The sequence below is a fragment of the Mastigoproctus giganteus genome, chromosome 4, assembly GCF_048544385.1.
Source record: "Mastigoproctus giganteus isolate SK-2022 chromosome 4, ASM4854438v1, whole genome shotgun sequence".
In the NCBI taxonomy this organism is placed as follows: domain Eukaryota; kingdom Metazoa; phylum Arthropoda; class Arachnida; order Uropygi; family Thelyphonidae; genus Mastigoproctus; species Mastigoproctus giganteus.
Window position 1 is genome coordinate 87,980,852 of NC_143578.1, and position 14,856 is coordinate 87,995,707.

Below are 14,856 nucleotides of genomic sequence, written 5' to 3' on the forward strand. Positions count from 1 at the left end.
CATTAAGAACCTGCAGATAAATGAACCACTAGGTGGCAGTGATCACAGTGTGTTGAAGTGGGATTTACTCAAGGAGGTAACTACCATCAGAGGTAAAGGGAAGGGTTTTTGTTTTCGTAAAGGCGACTATGATGGTCTGAGACAGTATTTAAATTCTATACAGTGGGACCAACTGATGATGTTACCAACAGCAAACTCAAAATGGGAAGCATTCAAGGAACTAATCTTGGAGGCTACCAGGCTTTACATACCAACTAAGAAATATTGTTCAAGGTTTAGGCCTAAATGGTTGTCAGATGAACTAATGAGACATGTGGCAGAGAAGAAAAATGCATGGGATACATATAAATTAATGGGTGACATGGAAGCCTATGATAGATATAAGTTGGTCTGTAACCAAGTCACAAAGGAGATTAGGCAGGCAAAGGCAGACTACGAAAAATCCTTGGCAAAGGATGCAAAGAAAAACAGAAAAGAGTTCTTTACATACTTGAACTCGAGAAGGAAAGGGATGAATCAGATTGGTCCACTGGATATTGATGGTTCAACAGTTGAGGATCCTGCTCAGGTGGCTAACAATCTAAACGAGTATTTTGCATCTACATTCACGCATGAGGAGTTATTCAGGAAGGAGAATGATGTAGGTAAAGTAAACATTGGCAGTGAGCTGGATGATTTTGTAATAACTGAGAGGAAAGTGGAGGAGAGATTGTTGAGGATAAACATAAAAAAGGCACCTGGGGTGGATGGGATCTATCCAGTTATATTAAAGGAGGCAGCAAAGGAAGTATGCAAACCCCTAGCCATAATTATGAGAGCTTCTTTGGACTCAGGGGAGGTACCCATAGACTGGAGATGTGCAAATGTAACTCCAATTCACAAAGGAGGATCAAAGGCTGACACAAGTAATTATAGACCTGTTAGTTTAACTTCTGTTCCAGCTAAAGTAATGGAGGCACTGGTTAAAGAAGCACTGCAGGATCATCTAGACAAGAATTCAGTTATAGCTCAGACGCAGCATGGTTTTGTTAAGGGCAGGTCTTGCCTGACCAATTTGATTGGATACTATGATGTAGTCACAAAAGAACTGGATGCAGGGAATAACTTTGATATTATATATTTGGATCTTAGAAAGGCTTTTGATACTGTTGCACATGGAAGACTGCTGCACAAATTGGAGCAGTGTGGCATTGGAGGCAAATTGCTGCTATGGATAAGGGGATGGTTGAGTGGCAGAAGACAGAGAGTGGTAATCAATGGACACTGCTCAACGTGGACTAATGTTATTAGTGGAGTTCCTCAAGGTTCAGTGTTGGGTCCGTTGTTGTTTTCGGTGTTTATGAATGATATTGATGATGGGATATCAAGTTTAATGTCCAAGTTTGCAGATGATACAAAGGTTGGCAGGGTCGTCAAGGACACTACTGACGCTATGCTGCTGCAACAGGATCTGGAAAGGTTGAACAGATGGGCTGAGAGGTGGCAAATGAAGTTTAACATTGACAAATGTAAAGTACTGCATATGGGAAACAGTAACCCCAGAGCAACGTATCAACTCTGCGGTACCACACTGACAGTGGTGGAGAATGAAAAGGACCTGGGGGTAATTGTGCAGGGAGATATGAAGTTCTCTGAGCAGTGCAGACGAGCTGCAAGAGTAGCTCATGGTGTCTTGTCAATGATATACAGGAATTTTTCTAGCAGGGATAAGGAGGTGATTATTCCCTTGTATAAGTCAATGGTTAGGCCACATCTTGAGTACTGTATACAGGTCTGGAGGCCTCATTTCAAGAAGGATGTAGAGCTGCTGGAACGGGTACAGAGAAGGGCAACAAGATTAGTAAATGGAACAAAGGGTTGCTCTTACGAAGAAAGGCTTAAGTTTTGCAAATTACAGAGTCTGGAGACTAGGCACCAGCGAGGTGATCTGATAGAGGTGTATAAGGCCTTGAATGGTTTGAGCATGCTCAATGCCAATGGGATTCTTCATCTTTCTCAGAATAATCACCTCAGAGGGCATAAATTCAAATTGAGGAAGGACGGATGTCGGATAGATGTGCGGAAATTTGCCTTTGGCCAGCGGGTGGTTGGTTGGTGGAACCGACTTCCATCACTTGTTGTTGAAGTTGATAGCCTAAACAAATTTAAAGCTCAACTGGACAGGTATTTCGAACGAACGGAGGGGTGAAATGGGAGAGGGTTTTTTTTTTTTTTTTGGGCTGATGCTGAATAAGCTTGCTTTCTTGCATCGTATGCCTCTACTAATGCTAATGCTAATGCTAATACTACTAATACTGACAATGCTGCTAAAAGCTACTTAAAACACCTCCAAGTAGTGGCAGCAGAATTTGAATGGTTTTTAAGCAACCTCATTGGCCAAGTAACAAACAAATTCCCTATCTTAATAAGAGTAACACAAATAATAACTACACTACTAATTTAAAATCAAAAGTTAACTAAACACAATCATTTTTATGCAATAAAAAGAGTTCTACTTAGTGACTCCCAAAAAGCATTGCACTGCAAAGTAGCCTCAACAGCAGTTAAATTAATTTGAAGTTACCCTTTTTTAGTGCTACTTTGCATAATATATTGTCTGCAAAAACCAATTAAGAGTGCAGAACAACAAGCTACTGCATACTTTGCTATGCTAAAGAGTTGCTGTTTGCCAATAAAAAGGAAACAAAAAATCTGTTCAGATCATATTCCTACTGTTAATCAAACAGTTGGATTTTGTCTGATCAAACTTAAAAAAAGTTAGAGGCTGCATTTCTCACCAATACTAATAGTGTGGTTTAAGGAGAATGTTTTAATTTCTGTTTCGTTCACTGTAATGATAGGCACCTCCGTAGCCAGGTGGGCAGGAGCAGCAATGCGTAGAACACGCTTCTTGATTAGACCGGGGTTTGAGCCTGTTCCCACCAAATACGGAGGATGCGGAAAGGTCAGGGAATGACCACCGCATATCCCCGGAGCAATATGGCCTTAGTTGCTAATGCTCCTAAAAACCAAATAACAAACAAACACTGTAATGACAGTCTGCTGCATTTCTTTATCAGTGGCATGGATATCAGTAATCTATTTGGGTGGTGGCTAGGAAGCTAGCAGGAGAATAGAATAGTGTACTGAATGAGCTAGTTTTGGCGACATTGAAAAATTGAGTTGAGAAGCTGTTTTTGTGTGTGTGTGTCTGTGTATATGAGGGGTGCGCGCACGCACGCACGCACACACACACACACACACACACACACACAGCCAGTTTTTCTGTTTTATTTTTCAATGTAACACCTCTGAACTTCAGTACACTGATTCCATTTTGTTGGCAATGAGGAAATACCAGACAAATAAAATTCTTTGTCCTGTCCATCAAAGAACACAGAAACAGCAGACTACAGTTCATTATCATCAGCAAAGCTACGTCCATGTATGTTTTTCTTGAAGTGTCGAAACAGGAAATAGTCACTGGGTGCCAGATCCACACTGCAAGGTGGATGAGGAGGTTCTGTAAAGTCACTGTCTCTCAAAGTAGCAGCAACAGCATGTGACCTGGCGCCTCCGTAGCCAGGTGGGCAGGAGCAGCAGTGTGTAGCACATGCTTCTTGATTAGACCGGGGTTCAAGCCCGTGACCACCAAATACGGAGGATGTGGAAAGGTCAGGGAAGGACCACGGCATATCCCAGAGCAATATGGCCTTAGTTGCTAATGCTCCTAAAAACCAAATAACAAACAAACAGCATGTGACCTGTGCACTGGTGCATTGTCGTAAAGAAGCAGCACATCTCTGGAAAGTTTTCCACAGCATTTTTTTTTGACATCCCTTAGGGTGTACAGCAGGGATGCATATGACTTCCTAGTGACTGTCTACTTGTGTTTCAAGTAGTGAATGTACAAAACTCCCTCACCATCCCAAAAAATGGTGGCCATAATCTTGCTAGCTGAAGGTTGTGTCCGAAATTTTTTGGTTGAGGAGAACCCTTGTGCTTCCAGTGCATTGATTCTTGCTTGGTTCCAGAATCACAGTGATGAACCTATGTTTCTTAACCATAACAGTTGTGGAGGTGAAAGTTTCAGGATCACTTCTATAAAGCTCGAAATTCCCTTCACAACACATATTCTGAATTTCTTCTGCACAGGGGTCAGAAATCTGGGGCCCCACCATACACTGACCTTACTCATCTCCAAATGTTCACAGAAGATGGTTATAACTGTTCCTCCAGATATGTCACATTCCCTAGAGATTTGGGAGCCCTTTAAACATCTAACATTCAGCACAAGAATTTCCACAGCTTGGCACATTTCTGGAGTGGTTGCCATCATAGGCCTTCCTGGATACATATCATTTTCAATGGACTCTCTACCCCACTTGAATGTGTTGACCAGAATTTCACCTGGTACTCTGAAGGTACACTGTTGCCATACAGAGCCACCATCCATTCTTTAATTGCCTTTTGCCCATTTCCTTCTTTGGTGAGAAACTTGATCACTGAACAATGCTCCAATTTCAGCAAATCCATAATTTGATACAGTTGTCTCTCTTCTATCTGTGGATCAAAATTAGAATGATTCAAGTTGAGATATGTAGGAACACGATAAATAATGCATCATTGAAATATAATTATGGGAAGTACCTTAGGTAGATAATTTATTGAATGCCCCTTGTATGTATCTGTGTGTGCATGCATACATGCACTTTCTCCTTATAGGTAGATAAGACTGAAATTAAATTCCTGACAACTGTAAACTCCTCTCCTTCAGCACCATATTCACTGGAATTTTTGGGCTATATAGATGTCTTAATCCTTTTCTTAGTAGCACACTCAAGTGCTCCACAGAAGGTTCTTCTTCTTGGGATTAGATTAATACAATCCCATGAATAAGAACCACAGTGTCTTCAAACATAATTCAATTACTTCATCCCAGCCCTGCTTGATGTTTTTCGTGGCATACAGGATAATTTTGTTTTGTTAGAAATCCTTAAACCTGATGGCCATTAGCAACCAGTAGTAGTGGCTGCCTCAGGTAGTACTTATATATCTAAAAAGTTGGGGGTAACATCTCTGATTAATGGGTCAGATTAAACTGGTGTGTTAGTGGAAGAAATTTAACTTTAATATTAGGTTGTAGGTTGTTTAGATACATAAGGTGCTCTATATCTTTTGGGCATTATACATCCATGAAAAACTAAGCTGTGTCCTTGAAATTGCTGATAGAATCATAACAATAGAAATCCACCACAAAGCCAAAATAATTAACAGACCTGTATTTAAATAATTTTCCAGTCATACTAACATTTTTAATTGATCTAAAGATCAGTGAATTAGTAGGGCTTGATAAAAACTTTTGAAAGGTTTTTTGCATGGATTATTTTCTGTTTTCATCTTTTAGTAGAGGCATGCGATGCAAGAAAGCAAGCTTATGCAGCATCAGTCAAAAAAACCCCTCCAATTTCACCCCTCCATTCGTTCCAAAAGCCTGTCGAGCTCTGCCTTAAAGTTATTTATACTATTAGCCTCCACAACAAAAGATGGAAGCCTGTTCCACCAAACAACTACTTGATTGCTAAATGCAAATTTCCACACATCTATTCTACAACTATGTTTACTCAATTTGAAACTGTGCCCCCTCAGTTTCTTAATCTGAGAAAGAGGAAGAATCCCATCAGCATTCAGCTTGCTCAACCCATTCAAGGCCTTATACACCTCAAACAGATCACCTTGCAGGTGCCTACTCTCCAGGTGCTGCAATTTGCAGAACTTAAGCCTTTCTTGGTAAGAACACCCCTTTGTTCCCCCACCAATCTTGTTGCCCATCTTTGTACTCATTCTTTACATCTTTCCTAATGAGGCCTGTACACTGTACTGTAGGTGCGGCCTGACGATTGCCTTGTATAATGGTATAATCACCTCCCTGTCCCTGCTAGCAAAATTCCTATATATCATTGACAAGACTCCATGACCTGCCCTACTCGGCAAACTTCACATTTGACTGCACAATTACCCCCAGGTGTTTTTCACTTTCTGCTTCCCTGAGCATAGTACCACACAGTTGGTACTTTTCTCTTCAGTTATTGCAATACTTTGCATTTGTCAATATTAAACTTCAGTTGCCACTTCTCAGCCCATTTTCCCAACTTATCTAGATCCAGTTGGAGTAGCATACTCTCTTTACTGTCGTTAACAACACTGCTAACCTTTGTATCATCTGCAAACTTGGACATTAAACCTGATATACCTTCATCAATATCATTGATAAATATACAAAACAACAATGGGCCCAACACTGAACCCTGAGGAACTCCACTAATAACATTTGTCCACAAAGAGCAGTGTCCATTGATTACCACTCTCTGTCATATTTCACTTAACCATCCCTTTATCCATTGTAGCAACTTAACCTTAATGCCATACCTCTCCAATTTGTACAGCAGCCTTCCATGTGCAACAGTATCAAAAGATTTCCTGAAATCCAAGTATATGATATCAAAATTATTTTTGTCATTCAGTTCCTTTGTGACAACATCATAGCATCCAATCATATTGGTCAGACAAGACCTCCCTTTAACAAACCCATGCCGTGTCTTATCTATTACTGCAGTCTTGTCAGATGATCCTGCAGTGCTTCTTTAACCAGTGATTCCATTATTTTCCCCAGAACACAAGATAAACTAAGAGGTCTGCAGTTACTTGTGTCACCTTTTGTGAATTGGTGATACCTTTGCACACCTCCAGTCTGTGGTGACCCACCCTGAGTCCAATAAAGCTCTCATAATTATGGCTAAGGATTTGCTTACTTTTTTTCTGCCTCCTTTAATATAACTGGATAGATCCTGTCCACCCCAGCTGCCTTCCTTATGTTTAACTTCAACAATTTCTCCTCTACTTTGCTCTCAGTTATTAAAAAATCACTTAGCTCCCTGTTAGCATTTTATAAACTTCTAACACTCCTCTCATTAAATAACTCCTCATGTGTGAATGTAGATGCAAAATACTCATTCAGTTTATCAGCTACCTGAGCATGATCATCAGTAGTCAACCCATCTATGTTAAGTGGTCCAATCTGATTCATCCCTTTCCTTCTAGAGTTCACATAAGTAAAGAACTCTTTGCTGTTTTTCTTTGCATCCTTTGCCAAAAATTTCTTGTAATCTGCCTTCACCTGCCTAACTTCCTTTGTGACTTGATTACAAACTAATTTATACCTGCCATAGGCTTCTGTGTCACCTGATACTTTATATGCGTCCCATACATTTTTCTTCTCTGCCATGAGCCTCATTAATTCATCTGACATCCATTTAGGCCTAAACCTTGAACAATATTTCTTAGTTGGAATGAAAAGCCTAATAGTCTCCAAAATTAAGTCCCTCAAGGCTTCCCATGTAGAATTCAATGTTGGTAACATCAGTTGATCCCACTGTACAGAATTTATAAACTGTCTGAGACCTCTGTAGTCACCTTTACGAAAGCAAAAGCCCTTCCTTTAGTCTTGATTGTAGTTACATCCTTAAGTAATTCCCACATCAGTACATTGTAATTACTGTCACCCAGTGGTTCCTTTATGTGCAATTCTTAATGCATGAATAATCACTGCTGATAATCAGATCAAGAGTATTAATCCCTCTGGTTGCCTCTCAAACATGTTGCTATAGAAAACAGTCATCCAATAAATCCACAATAGTCTTGCTAGTGTGCCAGTGACCAACCCACAAGTTCCAGTCAATATCTGGAAAGTTAAAATCACCCATTATAAGACATTCTGATTTATTGGCCCACTCTGTTTCTCTGTACAATTGCTCATTATACTCATTAGATTCATTAGGCCTACAACACACACCTGTGTTGTAGGCCTAATTTTTCCTTTCCCAGTGCTTATTTCACACCAAACAGACTCAACACTGCATTGCCCACCAACATCAATTGGATGCACTTTCTTAGGTTTTATGTTTCTTAACTAATGACATAACCTCTCTTCCCTTCCTGTCCTGTCCTGTCTATCCTTTCTGTACACATTGTACTCCCCAAATTGCAATTATATCTGTGTGACACCACCTCTCTGATATCCCAACAGTATCTGCCTTTGATGTCTTGACTAGCATTTCATGCTCATCAAATTTATTAACTATACCCCTAGCATTGGTGTACATGCAATCATACATGCACCTGTTCCTCCTCTTAGTTACCCTAACATAACCGATGTATTTACTTGTTCCACTATGAATTTCAGCTGTCCTGGAAATCTCCATTACCTTGCTTTCCAGGTAGCTGCTCGTTCTATTAGAAGCAGTGCAAGAATCACTTTTGCCTCTGCCTGCAGCCACCGTTAACCTTTTAGTCTATGTATCCCCCCCCCACCAAGCTAACAGTCTTCCAACCCACCTAACACTGCTTCTATAGTATCAGCAAATATTCTTGCACCCTTTCTATTTAAGTGTACCCCATCTCTGTAGAAGCAGTCTCTCCTGTCAACAAGCATAGACCAGACTGAAAAATAATTCTATTTCCCCCCATGTATTAATAAGATGTTTTTCTCGCTAAGAACATTTTGTTTGTGGTTATAGATTTATACTGTAAGTTTAGCCCTCACACTCTAAGCTTATAAGTAAACACACAAACCTTGCTCTTCATGTAGTCTCCAACCAAAACGAAACCATAATTTGTTTTTTTGGAATTTTTTGTTTTAAAAACAGTGTTGCAACAAACTTGTTATATGGATCTGTGTTATGGAGGACCAAATATACTGATGATATTTTGTAGAAGTAGATTCTTGGTATTTCTTGGTGAAAATTAATAATGCATTAGTTGTTTCTTGATTATTTTTGAATATTTACTGATAAATAAGTGGTAAAATTATTGTTTCATAAAATTAAACTTAATCTGAAAACAGTTTTTAAATCATACTTTTTAAGTGTCAGAGCGATACATACAATGCCGTGTCATAATTTCATCAATTCAGTAATTATTTTTTGATCTATTTTAAGTATGATTTTAAAATATTTTTGAAATGAATTGATGAATGTATAAATTAAAAAGAATAGATTATAGTTTCCTGTTGATTAATATATTCCACAGCGAATAGTGTGTAGTTTCTTTGTAATCTATACTTTCAATTGTATATATGTCAAAAATCTCTTAAATAAGTCTCTGAACTTTATATTTTCAGACATGGGAGGACCAGCTAAAGTTAACTCAAGATACAATTGATGAATGGTTAAAAGTTCAAAGCCAGTGGCTCTATCTGGAACCTATATTTTCATCCCCAGATATAATGCAGCAGATGCCAGAAGAAGGCAGACTCTTTCAACAAGTGGATCATACTTGGAAAGAAATCATGAAAAATACTGCCAGTGATTCACGGGTGAGACTATAAATGTATACAATATAATCAATATATTTATTATATTATTATATTATTGTTATTTACATTACATATATTATTGCTAATCTAAATAAGCAAACAGTTGTTAAGTAAAATAAAGTTAAGAAACAGACAGTAAACTATATAGCACCAAACATTCTTATTGTACGTTAATGGATAAAAGACGATGTCATCTGATATGAAGCCTATCAATAATTTTTTTAGGTTAATGTATATAATGAAATATGAACCATAAAAGGTCAGTCAGAGCAAGATGCCAGTATATATATTGTGTGATATCGTCTCAAGCCAATATATTCCCCATGATGTCATCCCCTTGTGATGACAGTGTATAGTAGTTTTGTAACTTGTCACTCATTTGGAGAGGCCTGGATTTGAAACCCATTGGAGACTGGAGGAATTTTTAAAAGCTTCTTTGATTGAGGTTATAGTGAATTGATCTTAGGCAGAGGAAGCAAGGTTCATCCATGAATGATTGTGGGCTTTTCAGCCCACACAGCATGTAAATTAGTTCAAGAACACCCACGTGCATACATGCTTGCACACACACACACACACACACACACACACACTATAAACAGATATAATAAACAATAAAACCTTATGAACTAGAATACTATTAGAACTAGTGCACTATGACTTGATTAGATTAGCTGGTTACCAAAAATTCCAAAGGGTAACAACAAAACAGATCCATGATGCTATCTTATATTAAAAATTGGGGAGTGTCAATTAGTCATGGAGTAATTATTCACACCCCTAGATAAGTATTGCAAAGCTGTCTAGTTTATTCCAGTTAATTTCTATGGATATGAAGTGATTGTCATTTGATTTGTGTTGTTATCATTTAAAAGTTCATAGTTCTATACCTATATGAAAATAGTGGTATATAATAGTATACTAAATTTTACGAAATTCGTATTGTAGATTAGAAATTTGTATTCATAAAATGCAGATCTTAATAATACTTGTTAATTATGAATTTGTGCATATCATGCAAGGATTTCTACACTTCTTGGCAAAATTAACAGAACAAAATATTTTTAATGAATATTTATTTTATTGTGAACAGTGTTGCTGATGGCGAATATTTGATATAATAGGCATCTGGCAAAAAAATGTTGAGTATCCAATAAAAATTGATCTACCACCTTAGAGCAACACATTATTGCAAATTATTCAGTGATTGTGACCACATCACTTCACTCCCATTTTTTTGGCATGCTCAGTGGAGTAGTCACATCTCCAGTACTCAGGATGGCAGGTCATCATCATTTAGATTATTCTTTGAGGTGGTGGGCTATTGGATGACTTGAAGTTGGCAGTCAAGTCACAGGTAGTGGTGGCACGTTGGCTTAATGAGTCATTCACTGTGGAAGCAATTTAAGGGGACAGAAACTATTACAAGAAGAGCTGGCCAAGGTTGCCCAATGGCTAGGTCAACCAGAACAGACCACTATCTGGGTCTGACAGCAAGACAGAACTCAGTGATGTCCTGTCATCAACTATCTTATGAGGTTGCTGTGGCCACAGGTGAAAACATTTCCAACTGTGTTAAGGAGGTTCAATTCAAGTGGACTCTATGCAAGGAAGCCAGTGGTTTGTATACCACTAACCCCAAAATTCTAAACCAGGTGAAGATATAAATCCAGCTATTGAATACCTACAAGCAGTCATAGACTTGCTACCTACTGCAAATATCATAGTGTGTGCTGATGTCAACTGCCGGTCAGCCTTATGGTATAGCTGTACGGAAGACAGAGCAGACACACACAATGGCCAGATACCCTATCAAGTGCTAAACCAACCAAATAACCTCCCAACTTTTGGCAGTACTGTGCAGGACTCATGGGTTAAAATTTTTCTCATCGTGGTCTGTGCTTGTTAACAGGAGAGATTGCTTCTACAGGGATGGGATACACTTAAATAAAAAAGATGCAAGAATATTTGCTGATGCTATCGAGGCAATGTTAGGTGTGTCGGAAAAGTGCTAGCTTGTGGGGGGGGATTTGCAGACTAATAGATTAACAGTAGCCACAGGCAGAGGAGGAAATGATTCTCGCACTGCTTCTATTAGAATGAGTAGCAGCCTGGAAAGCCAGTTGCTGGGGATTTCAAGAACTGCTGGGAGTCATGAAACAAGTAAATGCATGGGCTGTGTTAGAGTAACTATGAGTAAGAACAGGTATACTTGTTTGTACACCAGTGCTAGGAGTATAGTAAATAAATTTCATGAATTTGAAGGGCTGGTTAAGACATCCAAGGCAAATATTGTTGGGATATCAGCGATGTGGTGCCACTCAGATATAAGGGATGCAGAATTGGAATTTGGGGAGTACAATGTGTACAGAAAGGATAGGCAGGATAGGAAAGGAGGAGGGGTTATGCTGTTAGTTAAGAAACATAAAATCTAAGGAAGTGCATCCAGTTGACATAGATGGACAGTGCAATGTTTGCAATGTTGAGTCAATTTGGTGTGACATAAGCACTGGGAAAGCAAAAATGAGGGTAGGACTTTGTTATAGGCCTAGTGATTCTGACGAGTACAATGAACAGTTATACAGAGAATAGAGTGGGCCAGTAAATCAGTGTCTTATAATGAGGGAATTTAACTTCATAGATATAGACAGGAACTTCTGGGTTGTTCACTTGCACACTAGCAAGACTTTTGTGGATTTATTGGACGATTGTTTTCTACAGCAGCAGCATGTTAGAGAGGCAACACGAGGGAGTAACACTCTTGATCTACTTATCAGCAGTGATTATTCATGCATTAAAAATTTACAGATAAAGGAACCACTAGGTGGCAGGGATCACAGTGTACTGATGTGGGATTTACTTAAAGATGTAATTACCATCGGGTAAAGGGAAGGGTTTTTGCTTTCTTAAAGATGACTACAGTGGTCTCAGAGATTTTTTAGGTTCTGTTCAGTGGTATCACCTGATGAAGTTACCAACAGCAAATTCTAAATGGGAATCATTCAAGGAAGTAATTTTTGAAGCTACTAGGATTTTTGTTCCAACTAAGAAATACTGCTCTAATTTCAGGCCAGAATGGATGTCAGATGAACTGATGAGACTCATGGCAGAGAAGAAGAATGCATGGAATGCACATAAATCATCAGGCAACACAGAAGCTTGTGGTAGATACAAGCTAGTTTGTAATCAAGTCACAAAGGATGTTAGGCAATCGCAGGCAGATGATCAAAAATCCTTGGCAAAGGATGCAAAGAAAAACAACAAAGACTTCTTTACTTATATAAATTCTAAAAAGAAGGGGATGAATCAGATTGGTCCACTTGATATCAACCGTTTGACTGTAGATTATCATTCTTAGATAGCTGCTGAATGAAATGAGTATTTTGCATCTACTTTCACACTTGATGAGTTATTCAAGGAGGAGAGGGATAGATGTTTATCAAACTCTAACAGGGAGTTAAATGATTTTGCAATAACTGAGAGCAAAGTGGAGGATAAATTGTTGAAGTTAAACATAAGAAAAGCACCTGGGGTGGATGGGATCTATCCAGTAATATTAAAGGACGTGGGCAAAGGAAGTGAGCAAACCCTTAGCCATAATTATGAGACCATAATTAAGTCTTGTCAAATTACTGCAAAGTACAAATTATTATTATTAGTAGTAGTATTAGCTACGTGGTGCAAGGAAGCCTGAGGCTTATGCTGCACCAGCCAAAAAAAAAAAAATTCCCGAGTTACCCTGAGAGAGAGAGAGAGAGAGAGAGAGATAGAGAGAGAGAGAGGTAAAAGAGAATCACCGAGAAAGAGAAAAATGATGATATCCAGCTGAGGACCCTGGGTGTGCCAAGCTCATACTCATGATGTCATTTCACAGGATTGATAGTTAAGGAATGTTGCCATAATACACATCATTGTCCTTCAGTTAGCCCCAGAACTAAAAAGTTGCAACGAGTGAGTTTTGGCATTTAAGGCATTCATTCTGTGAGAAACAAGCAACTTATTACCTATTCACTAGTATAATGCTGCTCCACCAGATTTTCTATAGATATTCTAATATTCAGAGCTGCTCCAACTTTCAGAAAAACTGTGATGTCTTTTGGCAGTAGCCAAAAACATTATAGGTTCACTGGGACTCTTTTCTCCAGAAAAGATTGGGCTGAGTCAAAGTTGCCATGAAACCATATCATACAGTGACCAATTGCATGGTATGTTTCTGTGGCCCAAATCCTGCAGGATTTGGGCCACAGAAACATGATTCTCTGGCCCAAATCCTGCAGGATTTGGGCCAGAGAATCATGGTCCCATTCAAGGGACCATGATTCTCTACTGCATGAACACACTCTTAGTTGAAGGTATGTGTCTTCCTTGAACATCATGCGGTCATTTTTCGACACTACATAGTATCATTGGGCCTCTTCGTTGTGCTTGTGATGCCTGTAATTCTGAATTTCTTCATTCTGGTAGTAGACTTCACAGTCAAAGGACACTGGTAAAGTGAAAAGTGTTGTGCTTCTAACACTATGATATTCTCATCTGCAGCATCTTAGCCTTCCATTCCATTTTTGTGCGTGAATGGGGGGGGGGGTTTCCAAATTATTCACAGAACAGTCCCCCTGGTGGTAATTTTTGGAACTAATTTTGTTTTTCATGTAATTCATTTCCACATCTTCCAAAGAATGTACCAATAAATTTTAGTTGCATTTCCTCCATTAGATCATGGCAGATCTAAATATGGATACTTTAATTGTGCATAGCCATTATTCACATTACATTATGAATATGTAGTTTGCAGTTCATGAAAGATTAATTTTTGAGAAAACATTTTCTTTAGAAACTGCTTTGTTCTTTGTTTGACTATAGGCACTTATTGCTACAGGATCTCCATCTGTTCTTAGACAGCTACAAGAAAGTAATGATTTCTTAGACAGGATCAATAAAGGGTTGAATTCATATCTAGAAAAGAAACGTCTCTTCTTCCCAAGGTATATATATCTTTAATCAGACATCAAACTTTTAAATATCTCTCTCTTAACCAGATAACTTTTTCTTTTTCTGTCTATAGTTGCAAAAAACAGTGATACTATTTTTGCTGTGGGGTAAGGCGCCTCCGTAGCCAGGTGGGAAGGAGCAGCAGTGCGTAGCACACGCTTCTTGATTAGACCAGGGTTCGAGCCCGTCACCACCAAATGCGGAGGATGCGGAAAGGTCAGGGAATGACCACCGCATATCCCGGAGCAATATGGCCTTAGTTGCTAATGCTCCTAAAAACCAAATAACAAACAACAACAACAACAACAGCTGTGGGGTATTTTTAACTATACTTTGCTGTTGAGTACTTTTTTTGCTATGGAGTTTTGTTGTCCACTTTAAAATACTGATAATAATTCTTTTTTCAAATGCCTTCACAGTATTTACTTGGTGATGTAAACCTGTTAAAAAGATGAAGCATACTATAGAAAGGAATTCTACAAAATGTGTGTGTGTGTGTAAATAGTATACAAAAA

The 14,856-nt window shown here is 38.7% G+C and overlaps 1 protein-coding gene across 1 annotated transcript in view; it reads left to right on the top strand.

Annotated features, from left to right (window-relative positions):
- Nucleotides 1–14,856, top strand: part of LOC150086891 (dynein axonemal heavy chain 7-like) — a 1,233,418-nt gene that overhangs the window by 132,505 nt on the left and 1,086,057 nt on the right. Inside the window, exons 7-8 of the mRNA XM_090372313.1 lie at nt 9,158–9,352; nt 14,213–14,334. Coding sequence (XP_090228439.1) covers nt 9,158–9,352; nt 14,213–14,334 — 317 coding nt within the window. The remainder of the gene's footprint in view (nt 1–9,157; nt 9,353–14,212; nt 14,335–14,856) is intronic.